Source organism: Staurois parvus, unplaced genomic scaffold, assembly GCF_062004578.1.
Source record: "Staurois parvus isolate SC_StPar_1 unplaced genomic scaffold, SC_StPar_1.0 ptg001311l, whole genome shotgun sequence".
NCBI lineage: Eukaryota > Metazoa > Chordata > Amphibia > Anura > Ranidae > Staurois > Staurois parvus.
Window position 1 is genome coordinate 81,132 of NW_028319107.1, and position 26,114 is coordinate 107,245.

The 26,114-nt window shown below is 44.8% G+C and overlaps 1 protein-coding gene and 1 long non-coding RNA gene across 4 annotated transcripts in view; one reads left to right on the top strand and one right to left on the bottom strand.

The window, feature by feature from the left end:
* Window positions 1-2,826, top strand: part of PIANP (PILR alpha associated neural protein) — a 79,623-nt gene extending 76,797 nt beyond the window's left edge. For all 3 annotated transcript variants that reach the window (XM_089661101.1, XM_089661102.1, XM_089661100.1), the window contains exon 6: window positions 2,272-2,826. In XM_089661101.1, coding sequence (XP_089517227.1) covers window positions 2,272-2,293 — 22 coding nt within the window. In that variant the 3' untranslated portion in view covers window positions 2,294-2,826. The remainder of the gene's footprint in view (window positions 1-2,271) is intronic.
* Window positions 2,776-26,114, bottom strand: part of LOC149437120 (uncharacterized) — a 38,551-nt gene continuing 15,212 nt past the window's right edge. Inside the window, exons 3-4 of the long non-coding RNA XR_016308179.1 lie at window positions 24,434-24,507; window positions 2,776-2,972 (exon numbers count right to left, since the gene is read on the bottom strand). This is a non-coding gene — a long non-coding RNA (uncharacterized LOC149437120). The remainder of the gene's footprint in view (window positions 2,973-24,433; window positions 24,508-26,114) is intronic.

A 26,114-nucleotide genomic window follows, 5' to 3' on the forward strand; every position in this document is an offset into this window, starting at 1 on the left:
AACTTTCAGCTCTCTCCACAGATTTTCAATCGGATTAAGGTCTGGAGACTGGCTAGGTCACTCCAGGACCTTAATGTGCTTCTTCTTGAGCCGCTCCTTTGTTGCCTTGGCCGTGTGTTTTGGGTCATTGTCATGCTGAAACACCCATCTACGACCCATTTTCAATGCCCTGGCTGAGAGAAGAAGATTTTCACCCAAGATTTGATGGTACATTGCCCTGTCTATCATCCCTTTGATGCGGTGCAGTTGTCCTGTCCCCTTAGCAGAAAAACACCTCCAAAGTAGAATGTTTCCACCACCATGTTTGACAGTTGGGATGGTGTTCTTGGGGTCATAGGCAGCATTCCTCCTCCTCTAAACACAGCGAGTTGAGTTTTGGTCTCATCTGACCACAACACTTCCCACCAGTCCTCCTCTGCATCATTCAGATGTTTAATGGCAAACTTCAGACAGGCTTGGACATGGGCTTTCTTGAGCAGAGGGACCTTGCAGGCACTGCAGGATTTCAGTCCTTGTCGGCGTAGTGTGTTACCAATTGTTTTCTTGGTGACTGTGGTCCCAGCTGTCTGGAGATCATTGACAAGATCCTCACGTGTAGTTCTGGGATGATTCCTCACTCATGATCATTGACACTCCACGAGGTGAGATCTTGCACGGTGCACCAGACCTAGGGAGACTGACACTTGTTTTGTGTTTCTTCCATATGTGAATGATTGCACCAACTGTTGTCACCTTCTCACCAAGCTGCTTGGTGATAGTTTTGTAGCCAAGTCCAGCATTGTGTAGATCTACAATCTTGTCCCTGACATCCTTGGACAGCTCTTTGGTCTTTTTCATGGTGGAGAGTTTGGAATCAGATTGTTTGCCTCTCTGATGGATTTGTTTAGTTTTTGAAGCCTTACAATGGCCTGTTTCACTTGCATGGACAGCTCCTTTGAATGCATGATGTAGGTTCACAGCAATAGATTCCAAATGTAAATACCTCACTTAGAATCAACTCCAGACCTTTTACCTGCCTATTGATGAGAAATAAGGAAGGAGAAGCCCACACCTGGCCATGAAACAGCTTTTGATTCAGCTGTCCAATTACTTTTGGTCCCTTGAAAAAGGCGGGATGGCTAATCTTAAGAGCTGTAATTCCTAAACCCTTCCTCCAATTTGGATGTACATACCCTCAAACTAAACCTGAGAGTGCGCACTTTCAGCCCATATCCATTATATAACTATCGCTTGAATATGTTTTTGTCAATATCCAAAAAAAAAATAAAATGGGCCCGTGTGTCCAACTATATATGGACCTATCTATATGTGTGTGTATATATATATATATATATATATATATATATATATATACACACACACACACACATATATATATATATATATACACACACACACATATATACACATACATACAGCCTGGCACGTTTCCACTGAGAATAAAGAATCCTACCAGTTTTGACATGAATTATCAGCGAAAAAAAAATCCTAAGCTTTATAAAATGGCAAAGTCAACAACATGTTCCAGTTATTTTCAGAGGAAAAAGTGCTCACATAAATTGACAAAACCAGTGATTTTTCAGGAATGTGGGAGAACACAGTTCCAGCACCTCCAACACTAAATGTATTGAGTGCTGGAGGGTCTGTTGATGCTGGGAGAACTATTGTCGCTGAAGGGGGATCTATTGTTGCTGGCAAGGGATCTATTATTGCTGAGGGTCAGTTGTTGCTGGGAGAGATCTACCGCTGAGGAAGGGCCTTTGTTACTGGCTGCTTGAGGGTATATTGATGGTGGTTGCTGGGAAATCTAAGTTGCTAGCAGGGGTCTATTGTTGCTGGGGTGGATCTGTTGTTGCTTATGGGTATTTTGCTGCAAAGAATCTATTGTTTCTAATCTATTTTCAATTTTTTTTGTTATTATTAACAACAAAATGATACTTGGTTCTGTATTTTCTAAAAGGGGTGATACTTGCAGGTAGGTAGGGGGTGAAGCAAAGGGACAAAGCTTGGAGGTGGGTGGTGGGTGGAGTCAGGGGGTGATATGGAAGGGGGTTTACCTGCACCTATTCTCTAAGAAAAAAAAGGCCTGGACAAAGCCAATGCAAGCTATAAAAAGATGATCTATCAATTATACAGCTTTTGTCAGCAAGGTCCTTACATCACTGCAAACCAGTGGCAAAGCCAATCTTATATTCTCTTTGGAGGCCCATGGCCTGCTGCAAACCGACAGGTGAACCTGACCTTCCTCTTTTTCTCTGCTCTCTTCCCCAGGATTCCCGTGGTGACCATGTGACTGCACCGTAAATATAACGAATCTATAGGCGGACAGCTGTGTTGGACTATGGGTGAAAAGGAACCAACCTAGTGGAAGGTGGGGGGGGGGCACCCAATTTCTCAAGCCTCTGCACCCCAAAAATGACCGTTTCAGAGGACCCAGCCATTCACGGACAACAGCCAAGTGAAGAAGACCTCAGAGAGACAGGAGTAGCCCCACGCCTAGGGCTGTATGTGTGTGTACATATAACCTATTACATGTATGTATGCATGGTCACACATATCCACTATTACCAGGGCTGCCTTTGGAGGAGACTGTGAAGCCCTGAGGCCTTGTGATAGAATAATCATGTAATAATATTGTTCTCTATGACTGCATGTGTGACTGTTAACACGTGACTTAACCTCACTAAGGGCTTAACCCCGACGTCCATGTTGTGACTGTCACTATCAACCAGAAATCTGAGTGTATATAGATATATATATATACAGTATCTGCTCTTCTGAGTTTTAACGGCAGTTTTATTTTTAATAAAATAATTTTAAGTGTAACAGATGAACAGAAAGGGAGACGTCAATGACTTAATGCCACTGTGGAATTCTCAGCGTTTACATTAACAGACACCACTGCCAGCTGCTTGCCTGTGATGGCGCATCGCTAGTTAGGTCTTCGTCATCCGACTCCCACAGATCTTCCCCTGTAATAGAGAAAACAGCCAGTGATGATCACACATTGTAGGTCAGAGAAGAATAAAAAAAAAAAAGATTTTGTATGGCAACCATTTGGGGAAGGTCCTTTTCTGTTCCAGCATGACTGTGCTCCTGTTGCAAACCCAGCTCCATAGAGACATGGGTTGATGAGTTTGGACTCAAGTGTCCCTCACTGATCCCAACCCTACTGAACACCTCTGCAATCAAGGCTGGGCAGAGGTGTCAGGGCAGGAACGCTGGAACGGGCAGGCAGGCCTATGGTACGGTCACGCTGCGACTGACGACAGCCACTACCCACAGACTGGAGTCCCTCAGGGCACGGAGTCTAAGCCCCAGGCTACCCTTCACCAGGGCCCCTGATGGTGGGGATGGACTTGACGCAGCCTGAGAACAGGTCGCGGCCCCCGAGTGACCCCAGCTGCGATAACGACTGCCGCCAATGGCGTACAGCTGGTGGGAGCTAGATGGGAACACGAGTAGAGTAGTCAGACAAGCCGGGTCAATAACAACGGAGCAGACAGTACTAGACGGTAGGCAAAGAATACTCAGGTCACGGGCCGGGTTCAGCAAAGGGAGGTCAGGTAAAGGGTTAACACAGAGAATAGTCTTGTCAAAGCCGACACAAGAGCTTGCAACAGGGCAACATACAGGACACAAGTGCAGAGCACACTTGCAGACAGCAGGTTTAAATGTGCTCAACCACACCCTTCTGAGGAGGAGCCGCAGAAGCCTGAAGGCATAAAGGTTCCCACCATGCTTTGCAGAAAACCAAGATGGATGCCAGCTCATGGAGATGCACAAGCTCTGAAGAAAGGTAGGACCTTGACAAGAGGGGAATGCAGAAGTGGTGCTTTAGCAAATAGAGGGGGTGCAAGCAGAGTAGAACCTGTCAACTACACTCACCGGCCACTTTACCACTGCCAGGAAGGAGCTCCCAGCCCCCCCCCCCAGCTCTAGAGGTCCCATCCCACCATAGGGACAATATTGCTTGGTAACACAAATTGCTAATCAGCCAATCACATGGCAGCAACTCAATGCATTTAGGCATCTAGACGTGGTGAAGAGGACTTGCTGAAGTTCAAACTGAGCATCAGAATGAGGAAGAAAGGGGATTTAGGTGACTTTGAACGTGGCATGGTTGTTGGTGCCAGACGGGCTGGTCTGAGTACTTCAAAAACTGCTGATCTACTGGGATTTTCACGCACAACCATCTCTAGGGTGCACAGAGAATGGTCCGAAAAAGAGAAAATATCAAGTGAGCGGCAGTTGTTGCTTGTTGATGTCAGAGGAGAATGGGCAGGCTGGTTGGAGATGACAGAAAGGCAACAGTAACTCATGTCAATATGGACCAAAATCTCTGAGGAATGTTTCCAATACCTTGTTAAAGAATTAAGGCAGTTTTGAAGGCAAAAGGGGGTCCAACCCGGTACTAGCAAGGTGGACCTATTAAAAGTGACCTGTGAGTGTATGCTGCTGAGGTAGTTGACAGTTCATGGGGGGACACTAAGTTTTCAATTTATAGTTTTTTGGGTTTTTTTTGCTCTTTAGCAAAGCACGTGTTACAGTTAACAGGTAATAGCCTTCATGAAACGAGGCACAGAAAACAGACATGTATCCCAGTACAATGAGACTAAAAGAAATTAAATCCACAACAAAAACAGGAATCTTTTGTTAGACTGTAAACATAACAAACGTCCAGCCGTGTACAAGGCCACCTATACAAATGAAGCTCCCATAACGTCATGTTCCTTAACCACTTGCCTACCAGGCACTTATACCCCCTTATTTACCAGGCCAATTTTCAGCTTTCAGCGCTTCCGCACTTTGATTGACAATTGCGCGGTCATGCAACATTGTACCCATATGAAATTTTGATCATTTTTTTCTCACAAATAGAGCTTTCTTTTGGTGGTATTTAATCGCCACTGGGCGCTTTACTTTTTGCGCTATAAATAATAAATTGGCAAAAATTTGAAAAAAAAAAAGAAGTTTCTTTGTTTCTATTATAAAATTTTTCAAACAGGTAATTTTTCTCCTTCACTGATGTGCGTTGATGAGGCAGCACTGATGGGCACTGATAGGCGGCACTGATGGGCACTGATAGGCAGCACTAAAGGGCACTAATAGGCAGTACTAATGAGGTGGCACGGATAGGCGGCACTGATAGACAGCACTAATGAGGTGTCACGGATAGGCGGCACTAATATGCAGCACTGATAGGCGGCACTGATAGGTGACACTGATGATGGGTACTGATAGACGGCACTGACTGGCATCACTGCTGGGCACTGACTGGCGGCACTGACTGGCACAACCGCTGGGCACTGACTGGTGCCACTGACTGGCAGCACTGCTGGGCTGCACTGGTGGGTGGCACTGGTGGGCAGCACTGGTGGGTGGGCACAGGTGGGTGGCACTGGTGGGCACAGGTGGGTGGGCACAGGTGGGTGGCACTGCTGGGCACAGGTAGGTGGCACTTCTGGGCACAGGTGTGTGAAATTGCAGAGTGGCACAGGTGGGTGCACTGCTGGGCACAGGTGGGTGCACTGCTGGGCACAGGTGGGTGCACTGCTGGGCACAGGTGGGTGATCTGCTGGGCACAGGTGGGCGGAGCTAGTGGGCGCACTGCAGGGCACAGGTGGGCGGAACTTGCGGGTGGCACTGCTGGGCACCGATCATCAGTGGCCCTGATGATCGGTGCCAATCCCCGCTCTGACAACTGCCGGTTCTCGGCAGTACTTTCCTCACGATCTGACAGCGTGAGGAAAGTGCAGCCGAGAACCGGCACTTGCATTTCCCTCTGATCAGCGTGTCATTGGACACCGCTGATCAGGTGGTAAAAGGCCGCTGTGATTGGCCTTTTACCACATCACGTGATCAGCTGTGTCCGTAGGACACAGCGATCACGGAGATCGCCGGGTGCGCGCCCCCTGGGGCGCGCAGGAGAGCGCGTTCTGGGGGACGTCATATGACGTCCACTCAGAACTGGCCGGCCGCAGTGCAGCCGTCATTCGGCTATCTGCGGTCGGCAACAAGTTAAAAACTCTCATGCCAAGTATGTGGACTGGGGATCATTTAGACCAGACTTTCTAAACCTTTTCAAAATGGAGGAACCATTAAAATAACTTTCCGGTCTCAGTGAACCCCGGCTAAAAATTACAATATCTACAACTCATGATACATTAGTGTGATGGTCAGTGGGAAGAATGTTTCTCACACTTGTGGTCATTGGGAAGTATGATCCCCACACTTGTGGTCATTGGGAAGTATGATCCTCACACTTGTGGCCATTGGGAAGCATGATCCTTACACCTGTGGTCATTGGGAAGCATGATCCTTACACTTGTGGTCATTGGGAAGCATGATCCTTACAATTGTGGTCATTGGGAAGCATGATCCTTACACTTGTGGTCATTGGGAAGCATGATCCTTACACCTGTGGTCATTGGGAAGCATGATCCTTACACTTGTGGTCATTGGGAAGCATGATCCTCACACTTGTGGTCATTGGGAAGTATGATCCTCACACTTGTGGTCATTGGGAAGTATGATCCTCACACTTGTGGTCATTGGGAAGTATGATCCTCACACTTGTGGTCATTGGGAAGTATGATCCTCACACTTGTGGTCATTGGGAAGTATGATCCTCACACTTGTGGTCATTGGGAAGCATGATCCTTACACTTGTGGTCATTGGGAAGCATGATCCTCACACTTGTGGTCATTGGGAAGTATGATCCTCACACTTGTGGTCATTGGGAAGTATGATCCTCACACTTGTGGTCATTGGGAAGTATGATCCTCACACTTGTGGTCATTGGGAAGTATGATCCTCACACTTGTGGTCATTGGGAAGTATGATCCTCACACTTGTGGTCATTGGGAAGCATGATCCTTACACTTGTGGTCATTGGGAAGCATGATCCTTACACTTGTGGTCATTGGGAAGCGTGATCCTTACACTTGTGGTCATTGGGAAGTGTGATCCTTACACTTGTGGTCATTGGGAAGCATGATCCTTACACTTGTGGTCATTGGGAAGCATGATCCTTACACTTGTGGTCATTGGGAAGCATGATCCTTACACCTGTGGTCATTGGGAAGCATGATCCTTACACCTGTGGTCATTGGGAAGCATGATCCTTACACTTGTGGTCATTGGGAAGCATGATCCTTACACTTGTGGTCATTGGGAAGTATGATCCTCACACTTGTGGTCATTGGGAAGTATGATCCTCACACTTGTGGTCATTGGGAAGTATGATCCTTACACTTGTGGTCATTGGGAAGTATGATCCTCACACTCGTGGTCATTGGGAAGTATGATCCTCACACTCGTGGTCATTGGGAAGCATGATCCTCACACTTGTGGTCATTGGGAAGCATGATCCTTACACTTGTGGTCATTGGGAAGCATGATCCTTACACTTGTGGTCATTGGGAAGTGTGATCCTTACACTTGTGGTCATTGGGAAGCATGATCCTCACACTTGTGCTCAAGGAACTGTTAGCAACCTCTGGAGGAACCCTAGTTGAGAAACCCTGATTTAGATAGTTCTTAACCTAAATAGCACCTTTTCAAAATTTATTCATGTATATGGGAACGAGAATGAGCCTTAAAGAGGAGTTCCACCCCCCCCCCAACAATTAATATGCAGCAGCTACAAATACTGTAGCTGCTGACTTTTAATATTAGGGCACTTACCTGTCCAGGGATCCAGTGGTGTCTTCAGCCCGAGCCAATTCTTCAATCAGCTGTCAGGTGCTGACGCCATCTTTGACTAAGGAAAACCAAGAGAGAAGATTTGCAGCCTCACAGCCACTGCGCTTTATGAAAGGGCCGCAGTCTTCTGGAACCTGTGAAATGTCCCAGAGGGCTGCAGGGGGAAGAAGGGTGGGCCAAACTTCTGGCTCAGTTCACTGCGGTGAACTGAGCAGCCGAAAGTGGGAGCGGGTACCTGTCAAAACCAGGTATCCATCCCCAAACCCCCCCAAATGTGCCAAATGTGACAGCGGAAGGGAGGAGGTGGCACTCCGCTTTAAGTAAGAGATGAAAAAAGAAAAAAAGTGGCGGAGGGGGTGTGAAGAGAGTTGAAGAGTCCAGTGTCCTCCAGAAAACCTAAAGGTACATAAGCTGACCTTTACTGTGATGGGGCTTACACCACTAAAGTTGACATATAAGATGCATAGTCCCGTGAATATTGGCAATCGTGCCAGTAATACCACGTTTTATTAAATTGCTCTTCTTTACGCTTCAAAGCTACTGTTAAATGTTCCATAGCATTAATCTTGTTAACTACTGCTATCCAATTACCAAAAGAAGATGGGTCTGTGCTCTTCTACTTTCGTGGAATGCAAACCTTGGCAGCATTGAGCAAATGGATCAGGAGGAAATTCTTGTACCTATGTCTCGAGAGTGGGGTAATGTGTCTCAGGAGCATTGAGCAAATGGATCAGGAGGGACTTTTTGTACCTATGTCTCGAGAGTGGGGTAATGTGTCTTAGGAGCATTGAGCAAATGGATCAGGAGGGACTACTTGCACCTATGTCTCGAGAGTGGGGTAATGTGTCTAAGGAGCATTGAGCAAATGGATCAGGAGGGACTTTTTGTACCTATGTCTCGAGAGTGGGGTAATGTGTCTAAGGAACACATTTGAAGAGATACATCGGTCAGGAACACATTTCCAGAGAAACATCGGTTGGGAACACATTTCCAGAAAAACATCGGTTAGGAACACATTTCCAGAGAAACATCGCTTACGAACACATTTCCAGAGAAACATCGGTTGGGAACACATTTCCAGAGATACATCGGTTACGAACACATTTCCAAAGATACATCGGTTGGGAACACATTTCCAGAGATAAATCGGTTAGGAACACATTTCCAGAGATACATCGGTTACGAACACATTTCCAGAAAAACATCGGTTAGGAACACATTTCCAGAGAAACATCGCTTACGAACACATTTCCAGAGAAACATCGGTTGGGAACACATTTCCAGAGATACATCGGTTACGAACACATTTCCAAAGATACATCGGTTGGGAACACATTTCCAGAGATACATCGGTTACGAACACATTCCCAAAGATACATCGGTTACGAACACATTTCCAAAGATACATCGGTTAGGAACACATTTCCAGAGATAAATCGGTTAGGAACACATTTCCAGAGATACATCGGTAAGTTTATAAATCAGCTGTCTAGTATCTCCCCAAAAGGGTCATATTTGGGGACACAACCAGAAGATATGCAGCAGTGTGCCAGGATCTTGTTGACAATGCCAACACAGCAGGGAGACAGTGGGATACATTTTATGAAGGAGTGCCAGAGTCCTGTACCAGCGTGCCACCAGTTTATAACCCTGCTGGAGAGGGAGGATCAATGAGCAAAGTAAAGAATAGGTTCTGTCTGCACAGAAATCAGGGTCTTGTCTAGATCTTGCTTCCACTTCAGTAAGAAGGGGGGGGGGGAAGGAATTCATGGGGGGACAATTAGATCTTTTCGCCTTGAGTACTCAAAGCCAACCCTCACTCCAAAAAAACAATGTGTGTGCACCTGGCTCTAGCCTCCTCCCTCTCTCACCATTGAGTTTTCTGTTTTTTAATAGAATAAAGTTTTATTCAGTACAAAATTCCAATTAAGTACAGTACAAGAAAAAATAGAAGTAGCAGTCAAGTAATATACAACAATGATACATTAACATTGGACCATTACATATAGACTGAATAGACAAATAAAGAAGAGACTATAACTTAGCGTAATTACATAGCTAAAATCTCTGTGTCAGGGATGCGGGTGCAACCAGAAGTGTGTGGACTGACACAGGGAAACGCAGGCTTCAGATATAGTAAATAATATAATTTATTGAGACTAACAATACAAATATAAACGCAGTGCACCAAACCCCAAGCTAACACAAATACATACAACAAGGTGAAACAAACCCAAACCTAAACTGATACAGATACACAGGTACATACACATATAGAGCACAACGTAGTCAGGCAGGCCGGGTCGATAACTATCGGGCAGGTGGGTACAGGAGGAGCAGGCGGAGAGAATGGTCAGGGTCACAAGCCAGGGATCAAACAGAAGTCAGCAGAGGTCAGGATCAGGCAGGGTCGGCAACAAGTCAGGCAGAAACAGGAACAGGAATGCAGGTTACAAGATACAGGGGCCCATGGAAAAACACACACCAAGGCACAGACTGCAGGTCTGGCCATCCCTTAAATACACCACCTGCAATCAGCCCCAGGTGATGGCTAATTGCCGAAGTGAACCTCTGGTTGTTGAGAGCACCCGCTGGCCAGCCCTGGTACTGCAGCCTACAAGGCAGGTGAGTCCCACCACTATTGGCAAGTCCATTCCTGACACTCTGCATAAAAAGGAGATGAAAGGTGAAATTGAGTCCTGGTGAACGGAATATGCGAAGGTAACTTGTATTTATCTTCGGTTAACGATGAAGATCCTCTCATGGGTCTTAAGAGTGTGTATAGCCTTAGTATGAGGTTTCATTCAGCATCTGAAGGGTAATGACCTTAATAATGGCCCGCTGTGTAGGGCCCGGCATGGTTCAATGCAGGAAGGTTATGATCGATAAGAGAGGACGAGACTATGGCAAAAAGGAAAAAAAAAAAAAAAGAGAGGGGGTAGAGTTTGGATGTCAAGGGATTAGCGTACCCTGAAATCCGTATGTCACGTATCTAAGGCTATGAGAATATGGATTCAAATCAGGGGAATCCAGAAAGACTATCCAAGCAGACCTCAACTGGATATATTTTTAAGGTTTTGTTTTGTGTTACAGTGCAGCACTTCATCCTTCCTCACCTTGGCGAGAATGATAATGCACATGTGGGCACAGATGTGCTGAAAGGCTCTGCCCAGCCCCTGGGACTCGGCACACCTGCACATGAAGATGGCACAGTTAAAGCGGAACTCAACCCACCTATCCTTTACAGCCAAGAAAGCCGCCATCTTTGTCTCTGTTTGTTTGGCAGTTGCCATGGTTTGGTATGACACCAGCCATTTGATGGCTTGACAGTTTGGTGGAAAGTACAAGCCAAGGTGACAGTTATCATTCACAGCATGCCTTGAGTGTAACTGTTTTGGGAAATCATTAAATCGATGGGTTTAGTTCCACTTTTAAGGAGGTACAGGACCTCTGGTTTGTTTGCGAATGCGAGTATGCAGATGTGCTGCAGGGCTCTGCTACATCCCAAGGGCCAGGCAGAGCCCTTTTGCACATCTGCAAACGCTAGACTATCATAAATGGCAGTGCCGATGGAAGGGGCAGGGTCATCATTAAGAGGACTGAAGTTTCTATTTGGGATAAACTGGAACACCAAGTGCAAATCAGGTCTTCTTGCCCTCAACATCAATACCTGCTCTCACAAATGATCTTTTAGCTGAAGAGACACACATTCTCACAAATGCACTCCAAAATCTTGAGACAATCCATTCCAGAAGATTGAAGACTGCTACAGCCGCAGAGGGGGGCAACTCCATATAATGGCCAAGGAATAGGATGTCCAAGAAGCTCCTAAAGGTGAGATGGTCAGGTGTTCACAAACGTTTGCCATACAGTGTATATCCCAACTCTGTGAGATGGAATACCTATTTGCTGTATAAATATTTAGGTAAGAGAAACTTCTCTTGCCACACCTCTAGCTATGTAGACCATGAAGGTATTAAGAGCAGAATACATGTTTTCATAGAAGCAATGATGCTTACAATGTTTAACATCAGTAGGAAATACAATCCCACAAAAATACAGATCGCCTAAAGGCCCAACATTAGTAAGGTGTCCTCTACAGGGACACAGACTTCATTTAAAGCCCAATTCCAGCTAATATCTATCCCGTTCTCCAGTCAAATCTACCCGTACTCCATCTCTCAAAGCCCCCAGTCAAACCCAACCCCACCCCTTTTTTTGAACATACCCCATTTTGCCATTGATTTCAGCCCAGTCATTTGACATCATAGGTTGGCTTCCACCTCTTCTTCCTATGGCCATGGATGGTTCTGGATGCTGCAGGCAACAGCCCCCATGTAGTTTGGTGAGCGCCATTCACTGCAGCATTCTTCAGTAAGTCCAAGGGGGTTGATGTTGCATCCACTGGGGTTAGGTCCTTCATGCCATGGGTGCACATGATGTTGGTTAAAGGAATCTAGACCAGGGTCTCCCAACTTTCTAAACAAAGGGCCAGTTTACTGTCCTTCAGACTTTTTTTGGGGGGGGGGCTGTGGCCAGTAGGAGTAAACAGTGATTCTTTGGTATTAGGGAAACCAAGAGAATGTCCCATCATTGATTGAATGGTGCCTCATAATTGGTGTCAGTGGGAGGAATAGTGACCCATCATTGGTGTCAGTAGGAGGAATAGTGCCCCATCATTGGTATCAGTGGGAGGAATAGTGCCCCATCATTGCTATCAGTGGGAGGAATAGAGCCCCATCATTGGTGTCAGTGGGAGGAATAGTGCCCCATCATTGGTGTCAGTGGGAGGAATGGTGCCCCATCATTGGTGTCAGTGAGAGGAATGGTGCCCCATCATTGGTGTCAGTGGAAGGAATAGTGTTCCATCATTGGTGTAATAGGGAGGAATAGTGCCCTATCATTGGTACCATTGGTAGGAATTGTGCCCCATCATAAGAGTCATTGGGCCCCATTGTTGGTGTCATGGGGAGGAAGTGTGCCCCATAATTGATATCATTGGGAGGAAGTGTGCCCCATCATTGGGAGGAAGTGTACCCCTTCATTGGGAGGAAGTGTACCCCTTCATTGGCATCATTGGGCCCCATTATTGGTGTCTTTGGCAGGAACTGTGCCCCATTGTTGGTGAATGAAATAGTGCCCCAAGGGCCAGATAAAGGCAAGCAAAGGGCCGCATCCAGCCCCCCGGCCGCATTTTGGAGACCACTGATCAAGAGCAACATAATTCCTTTTAGTTCATAAATAGCACATTTGATTATCCCAAACAGTGGCGTATCCTCAATGTGTTGAATGTGCGCAGGGCACATGGGCCCTAGGTAGGATGGTGCACACAGCGATGCTGTCCTGACTCCATAGCTGTAAATGCTCCTGTCACTTGGGGCTGCAGTGTACTGTATGGCTGGGTGCCGCCGCACTGGATCCTTCTCCTCCTCACCTCTGGGAGTAGAGAGCTCAAATTGTATTGGGTGGATCAGAGGCTAGGAAATACTGAACTCATGATCTTTCACACAGGCCTACTGCATTCTGACAATGCCCCTGATCCCAATCCTCAATATCCGAATTAACATAGTTGTAAGCCCTTACATATACTAAGTGAAGTGACTGGCCTCAGGTGATACACAGAAATGAAACAGACCCTCCTACATAAGTTATCTGTCCAAAGTGCAGAATTTATACAACTTGTTTGAGCTGTCAGAAAACAGAGGGCGGAGAGCTGAAGTTAAAGTTTGCAGAGCTCAGTGATGAGAGCTCTGAGAGTTGATTGGAGGGAAAGGACACTCTGCCGTTCATATTGGAACTGAGCTTAGGCTGTCAATCACAGGCTGTGTGCTGGGGCTTCCTCCCCTGTTATCTTTATATCTTTTGGTGTCAGGGAAATTTGACAGACGTGATTCATACAGATAGCAGAGGAATGAAGCATTGGACAGAAATGACATTTGGTGCTCATAATTGAGACAAGTACACACTATAGAGGGGTATGTTTTGTTCATATTTCATGTCTGAGGTTTACAACCACTTTAAACAAAGGACAACTCTGGAGGAAAGAGATAACAATGGATTTGAGTCAAAAAGAGGGATGGGAAAGAGCTGTGTAACAGACCTCACATATCAATAAAGTGAAATTACAGAAAAAATTTAGTTTTTTTTTATTTTTGGATAGAAGTGTTAGAACCCCTGTCAGGTTTGTGAAATAGCAAAATTGGCCAGTAGTCCTGCATATGGACTATATATGCCATCTATGTTATATGGACTCTCATGGCATCATAAATAAATCACTGTTAGCCATGTATCCTCTTCAAGGCATTAAGCCCGGGATCACATATATGCAGTGCGGTAAATTACATGTGATTCGCACCGGAACCGCACCGCATTCCTGTGCAAATCACATGCGATTTGTGTGCGGTGCGATCGGAGCTGTACATTTTGTATGGCTCTATTCTCACTGCACCAAAAACGTGCAGGACCCTTTTTGTTCCGCACTAGAGTCGAATCGCTATTCACACCTATGCAATCCGATTCTGCACATCGCACCGATTTTTTTGCGGACCGATTTTGGGGTGTTGTTAACTTAACCTCCCTGGCGGTATTCCCGAGTGTAGCTCTGGGTGAACTTTAAGTACCAGAAGCGGTAACCCCGAGCTACACTCGGGAATACACTGCAGCACTTCTAAAGCTTCTATAAGTACCTGAAATAAATGAAGCGCTCCCTGCAGCACTTACCTTGTCCTGCGCTCCTGCGATGTCCCCCCTGCAGCGTCCCCAGCCATGTCCTCCGGCCGATACCGGCATCTGTCTTCTGGGTTCCGTTCCCTGGGAGCGTCGGGACGTACAGGACGCACGGGAGATGGAACCGGCAGGAAATGAAAAAATGTCAAAATTGTACATTCACTTAATACACTAAAATCACATAGTAAAACATTCCTGTTTCAAACCATTTCACATACATTTTGTCCCGAGTGCTTTGTCCGGCGCCCTGCCTGCATTTTTACTGTTCTTTCTGCCTGGAAACTGAGAAACGTCCATGGCGTCCAAAAAAAGTCCCTTTAGGTCAAAATCGGTTTTAGACCGGCTAGAGAACAGCGATAGTAAATCAGAACCACTTGCAGAATTGAGTGATAATGATTCGTGGGGGAAATTCCTCATCAGACACTGAAAACGATTCTGCGACTGAGCTCAGCGATGTGCGAACTTGGCGCTCTATTTCACATTTCAGTGTTTTTGGTTTGATTATATTATTGAATTAAATTTATTATATTATATTATTATTTTTATGATTATTTATTATATTATAATTTATGATTTCGTGTTTCAAATTTTATCATACCCGGGATGTTTACTAGACTCTTGTTCGGACAGATTTCACTGAGTTATTCCTAAAAATTACAGGCCTACAATAAAAAAACAACAAATTTCCATGCAAAAAAAGTACCGCCTTGAGCACAGAAATATTGACATAATCAGACCGCTAGGGAGGTTAACTTACACACCCGCATGAATGGGGGCACGAATCTGATGCGGTGCGGAATTCGCACTGAAAACGCTGAGAATTCCGCACCGCATCAGTGTTAACCCGGGCTTAAGGTGAAGGTGCAGAATGGATTTTTTCTCAGGTTTGTATTGCTGTTTGTGGCCTTGTTTGGGAGATTTATTGGCCTGGTGACAAGCCAAATAACTTTTAAGACACCAGAAGTACATTTCAGAATACTGCAGAAACAGATTTTAATTAGGTCCCCTTTGCTGTCTGGCAGAGCTGAGTGCTGGAAAGTTTGTATTTTATTTATTGACTACAGGCTTGACATAGCGCTGACAATGTACACGGCTACTCAGGGAGTAGCTTGTGGAGACAGAAGACAATGGGGGATATTTACTAAAGCTGGAAAGTGCAAAATCTGGTGCAGCTCTGCACAGAAACAATCAGCTTCCAGTTTTCTTTGTCAAAGCTTAAAGCTACTTTCACACTGATCCGCCGCAAAAACGTCTCAAAACCGCATAGGTGTTTTTACCGCTTTTCTTTAACCCCCCTGGCGGTATTCCCGAGTGTAGCTCGGGGTAAAATTTGAGTACCAAAAGCGGAAACCCCGAGCTACACTCGGGCTTACCATGCGGCGTTGCTCAGGGATTCCCTGCAGCACTTACCTTGTCCTGCGCTCCCGCGATGTGTCCCCTGCAGCATCCCCGGCCATCTCCTCCGGCCGATGCCGGCATCCGGCTTCCGTGTTCCGGTCCCTGTGACGTCGGGACGTACGGGCGCCGGAAACGGCGGCAAATTTGAAATTTTTTAAATTGTATTTTTTTTTTAAAATGACTATTACTTAGTAAAACATTGCTGTTTCAATGCATTTCACATACATTTTGTCCCGAGTGCTTTGTCCGGCGCCCTGCCTGCATTTTTACTGTTCTTTCTGCCTGGAAACTGAGAAACGTCCATGGCGTCCAAAAAGCGTCCCTTTAGGTCAGACGCGGTTTTAGACCGGCTAGAGAACAGCGATAGTAAATCAGAACCACTTGCAGAATTGAGTGATAATGATTCGTGGGGGAAATTCCTCATTAGACACTGAAAACGATTCTGCGACTTTGCTCAGTGATGTGCGAATTTGCCTCTGTATTTCACATTTCAGTGTTTTTGGTTTGATTATATTATTGAATTAATTTTATTATTATATTATTATTTTTTAAGATTATTTATTATATTATAATTTATGATTTTGTGTTTCAAATTTTATCCTACCCGGGATGTTTACTAGACTCTTGTTCGGACAGATTTCAGTGAGTTATTCCTAAAAATTACAGCCTACAATAAAAAACTACATATTTCCATGCAAAAAAATGTACCGCTTTCAGCACACAAAATCGGAAATAATCAGACCGCCGAGGAGGTTAAAGGACACGTGACTTAAAACTGCACCAAAACCACTTCTCAGAGGTGTTTTTCAGGCGTTTTCCATTGATTTTAATGGGAAGGGGCGTTTTTTTTTTAACTCCCCAAACATGCCCCAAAGATGCTGCAAACAGGAGTTTTTACACTGCACCGAAAGCGCAACGCCTCAGTGTGAAAACATACATAGATTTATATTCACATACATAGGGAAGCAGTTTTCTTGAGCTTTTTCAGGCACTTTTTTTTACACAAAAATGTTTGAAAAACTCCTCAGTGTTACATAGTTACATACATAGTTAGTCTGGCTGAAAAAAACCCCACAGTTGATCCAAAGGAAGGCAAAAAAAACCAGCAAAGCACGATCCAATTTGCTCCTGCTGGGAAAAAAATTCCTTCCTGATCCCCGAGAGGCAATCAGATATTCCCTGGATCACCTTTCCCTATAAATGTTATATCCAGTTATATTCTGTGTATCCAAGAAAGAATCCAGGACTTTCCTACAGCAATCCACTGAGCTGGCCACAACCAACTCCTGAGGGAGTCTATTCCACATTTTCACAGCTCTTACTGTGAAGAAACCTTTCCATGTTTGGAGATTAAATTTCTTTTCCTCCAGACATAAAGAGCGCCCCCCTTGTCCAATGTGATGACCTCGGGGGGAAAAACTCTACACCGAGTTCACTATATGAACCACTGATGTATGTATGTATTTATACATGGAGATCATATCCCCCCTTATGTATTATATATGGAGATCATATCCCCCCTTATGTATTTATACATGGAGATCATATCCCCCCCTTATGTATTATACACGGAGATCATATCCCCCCTTATGTATTATACATGGAGATCATATCCCCCCTTATGTATTATACATGGAGATCATATCCCCCCTTATGTATTAAACATGGAGATCATATCCCCCCTTATGTATTATACATGGAGATCATATCCCCCCTTATGTATTATACATGGAGATCATATCCCCCCTTATGTATTATACATGGAGATCATATCCCCCTTATGTATTCTACATGGAGATCATATCCCCCCTTATGTATTATACATGGAGATCATATCCCCTTATGTATTATACATGGAGATCATATCCCCCCTTATGTATTATACATGGAGATCATATCCCCCCTTATGTATTATACATGGAGATCATATCCCCCCTTATGTATTATACATGGAGATCATATCCCCCCTTATGTATTATACATGGAGATCATATCCCCCCTTATGTATTATACATGGAGATCATATCCCCCCTTATGTATTATACATGGAGATCATATCCCCCCTTATGTATTATACATGGAGATCATATCCCCTTATGTATTATACATGGAGATCATATCCCCCTTATGTATTATACATGGAGATCATATCCACCCCTTATGTATTATACATGGAGATCATATCCCCCCTTATGTATTATACATGGAGATCATATCCCCCTTATGTATTCTACATGGAGATCATATCCCCCCTTATGTATTATACATGGAGATCATATCCCCTTATGTATTATACATGGAGATCATATCCCCCCTTATGTATTATACATGGAGATCATATCCCCCCTTATGTATTATACATGGAGATCATATCCCCCCTTATGTATTATACATGGAGATCATATCCCCCCTTATGTATTATACATGGAGATCATATCCCCCCCCCCGTATGTATTATACATGGAGATCATATCCCCCTTATGTATTATACATGGAGATCATATCCCCCCTTATGTATTATACATGGTGATCATATCCCCCTTATGTATTATACATGGAGATCATATCCCCCCTTATGTATTATACATAGAGATCATATCCCCCCTTATGTATTATACATGGTGATCATATCCCCCCTTATGTATTATACATGGAGATCATATCCCCCCCCTTATGTATTATACATGGAGATCATATCCCCCCTTATGTATTATACATGGAGATCATATCCCCCCTTATGTATTATACATGGAGATCATATCCCCCCCTTATGTATTATACATGGAGATCATATCCCCCCTTATGTATTATACATGGAGATCATATCCCCCCTTATGTATTATACATGGAGATCATATCCCCCCCTTATGTATTATACATGGAGATCATATCCCCCCCTTATGTATTATACATGGAGATCATATCCCCCCTTATGTATTATACATGGAGATCATATCCCCCCTTATGTATTATACATGGAGATCATATCCCCCTTATGTATTATACATGGAGATCATATCCCCCCCTTATGTATTATACATGGAGATCATATCCCCCCTTATGTATTATACATGGAGATCATATCCCCCTTATGTATTATACATGGAGATCATATCCCCCTTATGTATTATACATGGAGATCATATCCCCCCTTATGTATTATACATGGAGATCATACCCCCCCTTATGTATTATACATGGAGATCATACCCCCCCTTATGTATTATACATGGGGATCATATCTCTCCAATCACGTCCAATCACACCATCAACAACGTACAACCCCAATTCCAAAAAAGTTGGGACGTTGTGCAAAATCCACATAAAAAATAGAATGCAATGGGGATGATTTACTAAAGGCAAATAGACTGTGCACTCTGCAAGTGCAGCTGCTCCAGAGCTTAGTAAAGGCAGTCAAGCTCTATTTTGCAAAGAATACCCAATCACGTGCAAGGAAAATAAAAAAAACATAATTTTTCTTTGCATGTGATTGGGTGATGGAAGTCAGCAGATTTTCTGCTCATTTGCTAAGCCCTGGAGCAACTGCACTTTGCAAAGCGTACAGTTTGTTTGACTTTAGTAAATCAACCCCATTGTCTCTAGAGTTGGATAAAAGGGCAAACATATTTTGTACCGTCCAATCACACCATCAACAACGTACAACCCCAATTCCAAAAACGTTGGGACGTTGTGCAAAATCCACATAAAAAAGAGAATGCAAAGGGGATGATTTAATAAAGGCAAATGGATTGTGCACTCTGCAAGTGCAGTTGCTCCAGAGCTTAGTAAATGAGGTAAAGCTCCATTTTGCAAAGAATACCCAATCACATACAAGAAAAATAAAAAAACAGCATTTTTACTTGCACATGATTGGATGTTGGAAGTCAGCAGAGCTTCTGCGCATTTACTAAGCTCTGGAGCAATTGCATTTGCGGAGTGCAGCTGCACTTTGCAAAGTTCACAGTTTATCTGCCTTTAGTAAATCATCCCCAATGCGCTCCATTGCCACACACCACTCCCTTAGTTCCTTAGTTCTCTTTTCTCAGCAGTGATCTGTCCGCAGCTCAACTATCTGTTCCTAGCAGTGATTCGGCAGGTCAGATACCCCTGCTGACCCCAGCCTGCAATGATGCAGCAGCTGTACTCCTCCTGCCCCCTCCTCTCAGCAGGGACGCAGCAGACTTCTAATATCTAATGTAGAAACAGAGCAGGAGCTTTGGGGGATGAAGGAAGGGGGATCATGGTGAGCTGCAGAGACAGTTGACTTCAGTGCTCACCTGTCAAAAAATAGAAGTCAGCATCTACCAAAACTGTAGCTGCTGACTTTTAAAAAAACAGCCACTTACCTGTCCCCCGGTCCCGTGGTGTCCCCCCGCAGCCCGTTTCACTGGCCGTCCTGGATTCCAGGAGGCCGGCATCTTCATTGTGGGCCCCCGGCTGTGACTGCTTGTATCTTCACAGCCGGGTAACCACTGCGCATGCGCGAGTAGCGCTGCGCTTCATGAATGGTCCTGTAGTCTTCTGGGACCTGTCATGTGTCCCACAAGACTACGGGGAGGGAGGGAGGAGGACAACTTCCACTTTCGATCGCCTTAGGCGATAGTGAATGGTCCTGTAGTCTTCTGGGACCTGTCACGTGTCCCACAAGACTACGGGGAGGGAGGGAGGACACCTTCCGTTTCCGATCGCCTAGGCCAGTGGTCGGCAAGCCGCGGCTCATGAGCCACATGCGGCTCTTTACACGCTTTAATGCGGCTCTTGTGTGCCGGGCGCCCGCTCCCCTCCCTCCTCTCGGGCGGCAGGGACTCTGCAGCGTGATCCAAAAAAAAAACAGCCAGGGCAGCGCGCTCAAATGCAATGATTGGACAGTCTCGCTGCCACTCACATCCTGATAGCCAGTGATTGGCTGTCAGGATGTGTGTAGGCGGGGCAGCGTGATGAACGTGAGAGGAGCTAGGCTCCTCTCACAGTCCGCCCTGAAGACCGGAACGGCGTGGGAACACGGCGAGAGGAACGCGCGGAGCAAAGGTAAGTGAATTGACACAGGGGGGACTTGGCTTACTACTTGCTACTTACTTACTACTACTATATAAGGGATGAATTACTATATGGGGGATGAATTACTATATGGGGGATGAATTACTATATAAGGGATGAATTACTATATGGGGAATGAATTACTATATGGGGGATGAATTACTATATGGGGGGATGAATTACTATAGGGGGGATGAATTACTATAGGGGGGATGAATTACTATATGGGGGATGAATTACTATGGGGGATGAATTACTATATGGGGGATGAATGACTATATGGGGGATGAATTACTATATGGGGGATGAATTACTATATGGGGGATGAATTACTATGGGGGATGAATTACTATGGGGGATGAATTACTATATGGGGGATGAATTACTATGGGGGATGAATTACTATAGGGGGGATGAATTACTATATGGGGGATGAATTACTATATGGGGGATGAATTACTATGGGGGATGAATTACTATATGGGGGATGAATTACTATATGGGGGATGAATTACTATGGGGGATGAATTACTATGGGGGATGAATTACTATATGGGGGATGAATTACTATATGGGGGATGAATTACTATGGGGGATGAATTACTATATGGGGGATGAATTACTATATGGTGGATGAATTACTATGGGGGATGAATTACTATAGGGGGGATGAATTACTATATGGGGGATGAATTACTATAGGGGGGATGAATTACTATGGGGGATGAATTACTATAGGGGGGATGAATTACTATATGGGGGATGAATTACTATGGGGGATGAATTACTATATGGGGGATGAATTACTATGGGGGATGAATTAAAAATGTGGCTCTCAAAATAAATTTCAATCGTGGTTTTGGCGAGATTTGGCTCAGTTGAAAAAAAAAGGTTGCCCACCACTGGCCTAGGCGATCCGACCGGAATTGGGAGCGGGTACCTGTCAAATTTGGGTACCCGCCCACCCCCCAAAGGTGCCAATCCTTAATGGGGAGCGGGGGAGCAGTCCTTAAAGCGGAACTTTCCCTTTTGGGTGGCGCTCCGCTTTATCGTGAGGATAAATTGCTCCAAACTTCCTGCAGTTACAGAGGTCAGTGTGAAAGCTAATTTAGTGCTTGCTGAAGAAGAATTCTAGGAATTCCAGGCATGGTCCAGCTTGGACCAATGTAACTATCTATACACCATACCTAGCCATTGCCCCTGGGAGATGGAAATGACTGAAGTAGACATGGCTACTGAACTGGATATCATATGTACTCTCCTGAGCTTCAGGAAATGGACAGCCAAAGGGAAGCCAAGGGGACCAGGGCAGAGTTACCCAAAGGAAGATGCTTCAGGGGTGCAGCCCTCCTCAGATGGGGAGATCAGCCACTAGATGAAGAGTAAACAGGTGGCGCGCACACCTAGTGCATTATCCAAGGTTTATTCAAAGGTATAAAAGACAAAAACATACTCAAAGACGAAGCGTGTATAAAAAGATTTTGCATTAAGACGATGGCCACAACGGCAGGCAAGGTGTTCCAACTGTCAGTGCAATCCAATGGCTGACGCGTTTCGGGGACAAATCCCTTTCCTCAGCGCTACTGACTAGCCTCTGGGACTAGTACAGATGTGTAGTGGATAGGAGGACCGATGCTCTGAACAACGTTGCTGCTGTACTTTTGAGGTGATCTACACTTGTTTTTGAGTCCCGTGCTGAGCAGCCAGTCTGATGCATTGTGAGCACAGGAGTTTGGCTGCTCAGCATGGGCACCATTCAGAAAATGCTTTGCATTCTCTGGATAAATGTAAAGCTTTCTCTGGCTTGAAAAGGTAGAGAGGTGCTCTCCTTTTCGTCCAATCAGAGAATGCAATTATTGCCCTTATTTAAGGAAGGAAGGCAGCAAATGTTGGACATGTTGGTTACAGTGCATTTCTCTCTGAAATTCTGAGGAAAATGGGTCGTTCCAGACATTGTTCAGAAGAACGGCGTACCTTGATTAAAAAGTTGATTGGAGAGGGGAAAACATATAAAGAAGTGCAGAAACGATCGGCTGCTCAGCTAAAATGATCGCAAATACTTTAAAATGGCAACCAAAACCTGAAAGACGTGGAAGAAAGCGAAAAACTACCATTGGAATGGATAGAAGGATAGCCAAAATGGGGCGGACTCAGCCAACAATCAGCTCCAGGAAGATGAAAGAAGGTGTGACGTTCCCTGTGAGGACTGTTACAATTAGAAGACGCCTATGTGAAGCCAAGCTATCTGCAAGAAGTCCCCGCAAAGTCCCACTGTTGGGAAAAAGACATGTGCTGAAGAGGTTACAATCTGCCAAAGAGCACATTGACCGGCCTAAAGAGAAATGACGCAACATTTTGTGGACTGATGAAAGTAAGATTGTTCTTTTTGGGTCTAGTGGGCGGAGACAGTTTGTCAGACAACCCCCAAACACTGAATTCAAGCCACAGTACACTGTGAAGACCGTGAAGCATGGTGGTGCAAGCATCATGATATGGGGATGTTTCTCATACTACGGTGTTGGGCCTATTTATCGCATACCAGGGATCATGGATCAGTTTGAATACATCAGAATACTTGAAGAGGTCATGCTGCCTTATGCTGAAGAGGAAATGCCCTTGAAATGGGTGTTCCAACGAGACAACGACCCCAAACACACCAGTAAACGGGCAACATCTTGGTTCCAGACCAACAAGATGGACGTTATGGAGTGGCCAGCCCAATCCCCGGATCTTCATCCAATAGAAAACTTGTGGGGTGACATCAAAAATGCCGTTTCTGAGGCAAAACCAAGAAATAGAGAAGAACTGTGGAATGTGGTCCAATCATCCTGGGCTGGAATACCTGGTCACAGGGGCCAGAAGTTGGGTGACTCCATGCAACACAGATGTACAGCAGTTCTCAGAAACAGTGCGACTACAACCAAATATTCATGAAGTCATTCAAAGGAAAGCAAAATCTTCAAACATTTCTCAGTTTATATAGTGAATGTTTGACTTTGTAAAGAAGAATACAAACACGGCCATTTTTTTTGAACCGTCTAATATTCACTTTTCTTCCATTTTTTTAGAGGAACAACACAAATTTGATCTATTTTTCTTCGTGTTGTGATTTGGAATAGAATGTGTCGTGTTCCCAATGCATTTGTGTGGATGGAAATAAAAGCTATTAGAAGGATTTTGAGCTTTATTCACTTTTTTCAACACACTGCTATTATTTTGAACACAACTGTACATCGTTACATTGGTCCAAGCTGGACCAATGTAACGATGTGAAAAAAAGACACTATTCTTGGAATTCATCTTTAGGAATATGGAAAGACTTGTGTCCTGTAGTCTGGCCACTAGTTCACTCTAAATCTAATCATTTGCCAGATACACTGAAACTTTGTACAACAATGGAAACAAGTACAGAATCTATTCCTCCTGCCCACTCCTTCACAGGTTTGTCCAGCAAATTTCAGTAGCTAATCAAAACTAGATACATGGGAGATCAATGCATATAGATAACCATCTGAACCTCTGAGGAGATATTTTACTCCACCCCGATGACTTCCTTAGGCTTACCTTCATCCTCCTCTGATTCGCTTTCTGAAGCAGGATGCAGGAAATCTGCACAAAACTGGACCGGAATTGCAGAGCTACAATAAGACAAAAAAAAATAAAATCATAAAAAACAGAAAATAATGTTCAGTTAGGAAAACAAAAGCAGCCCATGCAAGGTGGTTGTACATGTGTTAATCCACAGATGTAAAGTACAATAGCACTTCCGCTTGGCAGTACTCGGGTCGCTGGTTTGAATCCCGACCACGGCACCACCTGCCTGGAGTTTTCATGTTCTCCCTGTGCCTGCGTGGGTTTCCTCCAGGTACTCCGGAACTGCTTATTCCAATGCCACCACTTCTGCACAGCCAAACCTCCCTATAAACATTAGGTTTTGTGTGATCTGCCTGGGTGTGCTTTCTCTCTTTGGTCCTAGTTCATCAGAAGCTGGTTGGCAGCAGCGGGATAACAGCACTCAAGATGGCTGATGAGAGTCTGCATACCATGGACACCGATGTCATTGGACGAAGAGCGGCCTACAAGAAAGGGACAGAGCGTTGGATGCACTGATACCCTTTTTTGATCAGTGAGTACGAGTACTGATACTTTTGGTCAAGTAGGCAGCACAGTGGCTAAATGGTGAGCACTTCCACCTGGCAGTACTCAGGTCGTTGGTTCGAATCCCAACCACGGCACCACCTGCCTGGTGTTTTCATGTTCTCCCTGTGCCTGCGTGGGTTTCCTCCAGGTACTCCCGAACTGCTTATTCCAATGCCACCGCTTCTGTACACCCAAACCTCCCTATAAACATTAGGTTTTGTGTGATCTGCCTGGGTGTGCTTTCTCTCTTTGGTCCTAGTTCATCACAAACTGGTTGGCAGCAGCGGGATAACAGCACTCAAGAAGGCTGATGAGAGTCTGCATACCATGGACACCGATGTCATTGGACGAAGAGCGGCCTACAAGAAAGGGACAGAGCGTTGGATCTCAACTAAGGATGATCTGATACCCTTTTTTGATCAGCGAGTACGAGTACTGATACTTGCGGTTAAGAAGGCAGCACAGCGGCTAAATGGCTAGCACTTCCACTGGGCAGTACTCGGGTCGTTGGTTCGAGTCCCAGCCATGGCACCACCTGCCTGGAGTTTTCATGTTCTCCCTGTGCCTGCGTGGGTTTTCTCCGGTTTCCTCCCACACTCCAAAGACATGCTGGTAAGTGAATTGTCTCCTGTCTAAATTGTCCCTAGTATGTGTATGTATGAATGTGAGTTAGGGACCTTAGATTGTACGCCCCTTGAGGGTTAGGGACTGATGGGAATGTACAATATATATGTAAAGTGTTGTGTAAATTGATGGCGCTATATAAGTACCTGAAATAATAATACAATATATACCTATAGTAGTGTAAACATTCACTTTGTCTCCATAAATAATTTTTACCTAATCAGATACACCATCCATATAAAACCTCCTCCGGCCCCTGGGACCGGCATGACAGGCAGAGAGCTCACCATTGCTATGAAGTAACACCGACCAGTGAGCTTTTTTTTTTTTTTTTTTTAATTATACTACAGAAGAATGATTTGAGGGAGCAGGATACGGTATTTTTGTTCTGCACTTCTTAACGATGTACTAAAAATGTACTGCAAGTACTGTCTGTCGACAAGTATTTACCTATTCGCCTTTACGTCTGGAGGAAAAGAAA